The 3,414-nt window shown below is 36.2% G+C and overlaps 1 protein-coding gene across 1 annotated transcript; it reads left to right on the plus strand.

Moving 5' to 3' along the window:
• On the plus strand, positions 1-3,414 carry PNEG_04012 (hypothetical protein; the record flags this gene model as incomplete). The annotated part of the gene is made up of 1 exon (XM_019757771.1): positions 1-3,414. A coding segment is annotated over one exon (3,414 nt), but the record flags the coding sequence as incomplete, so codon positions are not given.

Raw genomic sequence — 3,414 nt, forward strand, 5'->3', positions numbered from 1 at the left:
GAAGTCGCCCAGAAAGAGGCGGCGATGGCACAGCCGGTTAAGAGGCAAGCAGCAGGACAAGCAGCAGGAAATGATGAGATTAAGGAGGAACAGGTTTTGGGTTTAATTGTGAAAAGTGATTATAGTGATAAAGACAAATGCAAGAAAAAGCTCGAAGAATATTGCGAGGAATTGAAGAAAATAGATAAAAAATTAGAGAATGTGGATGACAAAGTTAAGGGACTTTGTGAAAATATAGACAAAAAATGTGGAGATCTGAAAGATAAAGTTGAAAAAGAATTAAATAGTTTTAAAACAGAAGTTGATGAAGCATTGAAAGGCCCAACAGATGAAAAGTGTAGAAAATGTGAAGAAAAATGTGTATTATTAGAAGAAGCAGATCCAAATAATCTTGAAGAGAAATGCGTTAAGTTGAGAGATAGATGTTATGGACAGAGACGTCAAGAAGTGACAAAAGAAATTTTTTTAAGAGCTCTTGAAGGGAAGGTTAATGATACAGATGAATGTAAAAAAAAAATGAAAGAAATTTGTCAAGGATTAAGTGAATATAGTGATGAATTAATATTTTCATGTTTTAATTCAGATAAGGCGTGTAATGGGCTTAAAGTGAGTTATCTAGATAGTTGTAAGCCTTTAGAGACAGAACTTAAAGATAATGAATTAGTGGAAAAATGCCAAGAATATCTTGAAAAGTGTTATTTTTATGGATCAAGTTGTAGTAATTCAAAATGTAAAGAGTCTAAGGAAAAATGTGGGAAAAAAGGGATTATATATGAAGGACCAAAATTAGATTTTAGTCCGGTTAGAGAAAAACCAAGATTTCCGGAAAAGATTGAAGTAGAAAATCTTTATAAAAGACTGGGAGCTAAAGGAATTATTGTTGGAAGACCAAAATATAAGACGTTGCAAGATCTAATATTATTGTTGATCAAAGAAAGGAATGAAAAAGATGATAAAGAAAAATGCAAAGGAGCGTTAAAAGGTTGTGAATCTTTTAAACACCTAGATTATAGATTAGGAGAATTATGTGAAGATAAAGATAAAGATAAAAAATGCGAAGAATTAGTAGATGTAGAAGATAGATGTACGAATTTTAAATTAGAACTTTACCTGAAAGGATTGTCTACGGAATTTGAAAAAAATAAAGAATCAGATTATTTTTCATGGGAACATGTATCAAAATTGGTGACTAAGGAAGATTGTAGAAAGTTTGAATCGGAATGTTTCCATTTAAAAAGTGTATGTACGAATAAAGTTGAAAAAGCATGTGAAAATGCAAGAGTAGCATGCTATAAAAAGGGACAAGATAGGATATTGAATAGATACTTTCAAGAAGAATTGAAAGGGCTTATTGGTGATTTAGAATTGGTTGATGAGAATCTTGAAAAATGTCAAAAATCGGTAGTAGGTAATTATAAAAAACTTAAGGAGGATAAAAGATACTTTGAAAAGTGTCATCGACCAACTGAACTATGTTATAAACTTTTAGATGATGTTATTTTTCAATCGGAAGAATTAGAAATAGTTTTAAATTTGAGAAGAGATTTTCCAAGCAAGGAAGATTGTGTGGAATTGAAGAAGAAGTGCAAAGATCTTGAAAGTGATTCATATTTGAATCATGAGAAATGTGATACACTGAATAGACGATGTGAATATTTAAAAGTTACAGAAGAATTGAGAAAAAGATTATTAAAAAGAGGAGATGATGCATTAAGAACTCAAGGAAATTGTACGGCAGTATTAAAGAAAGAATGTGAGGAATTATCTAGAAGAGGAAAAGAAGATTTTAGTGTTTCATGTGCTTTACGAGAAGAAACATGTAGTTTTATGGTAGAACAAACAGAAAATGAGTGTCTTTTTTTAAAAAATAACATGGAAAATGGAAAAATTATAGATAAAATTGAAAAAGGAAAAGGAAATGAAACATTGGTTGAAGAACTCTGCACGTTGTTTGATCCATATTGTCATCAATATATAGAAAATTGTCCAGATAGGTTGAAAAAAGCAAACAATGCGGGTGGAAAAGGAGTCTGTTTAGAACTGGAAGAGAAATGCAAGCCATTCTTTGAAAAGTTGAAATTGGAGAATGAGTTGACGCATGAATTGAAAGGTAGTTTAAGCGATGAAACTGAATGTAAAAAAGCATTGGAAAAGCATTGTAGTGAGCAGAAAAATTCAGCAAATCAGAAATTCAATAGTTTGTGTAATACTGATAAAGATAAGAGTGTTGAGGGAAGAGTTTGCAAAAAGTTGGTTGAAAAAGTAAAAAGAAAATGTCCAACCCTAAAAAATAAACTGGATAAAGAGAAAGATGAATTAGAGAAGAAGAAAGATGAATACGAAAAGGTGAAACAGGAATCAGAAAAATTTACGAAGGAAGCTAAGTTAGTATTATCAAAACCTGAACAAGATGGACAAGATGGCAATGCTCCTAAACCAGGGGGACCACCGGTACAGCCACCAGTACCAGGAGGAACACCAGGAGGCGTACCAGTACCAGCACCAACACTAGTACCTCCAGCACAACCAACATCAGGAGGGGCACCACTACCAGTACCACCAGCAGCACCAGGAGCACCAGGAGCACCAGGAGCACCAGGAGCACCAGCAGGGCCAGCAGCACCAGGAACACCATCAACACCATCAACACCACCAGCAGGGCCAGCAGGGCCATCAGGAGGAACACCAGCAGCACCAGCAGGGCCAGCAGGGCCACCAGCACCAGGAGGATCAACACCAAGTGGAACGACAAACACGAGTAATGTTATACTTGTTCGGAGAACATTTGTAAGTGGAGAAGTATCAGAAGCAGAAAAGAAGGCATTTGTTGCAACGGCGAGAGCATTGGAATTGTATTTAGAATTGAAAGAGAAATGTAAAGGTTTACAAGGAGACTGCGGGTTTAGAAAGGATTGTCCAGGGTGTGAAGCGGCCTGTAAAGAAATAGACAAGTTGTGTGAAGGAATAGAAGGATTAAAAGTTACACCGCATCATACGGTGATATCAACGGCGACACAGACAACGACGACGACAGCAACGACAACGACGACGACGACAACAACAACGACGACGACGACGACGACGACAACGACGGCAACGACGACAGAGTCGGTAGATGGAGGGAAGGTAACGGAAGAATGTACATTAGTTCAGACGACAGATACATGGGTGACGAGTACATCGTTGCATACGAGTACGTTGACAAGTACATCTACAGTGACATCAACGGTGACATTGACGTCGATGCGAAAATGCAAACCTACGAGATGTACGAGTGATTCAAGTAAAGAAACAGAAACACAAAAAGAGGAAGAGAAAGAGGAAGAAGTGAAACCGAATGAAGGAATGAAAATAAGAGTTCCGGAAATGATAAAAATCATGTTGTTGGGAGTGATTGTTATGGGAATGTTGTAA

The sequence above is a fragment of the Pneumocystis murina genome (genome assembly GCF_000349005.2).
Source record: "Pneumocystis murina B123 chromosome Unknown supercont1.18, whole genome shotgun sequence".
In the NCBI taxonomy this organism is placed as follows: Eukaryota; Fungi; Ascomycota; class Pneumocystomycetes; order Pneumocystales; family Pneumocystaceae; genus Pneumocystis; species Pneumocystis murina.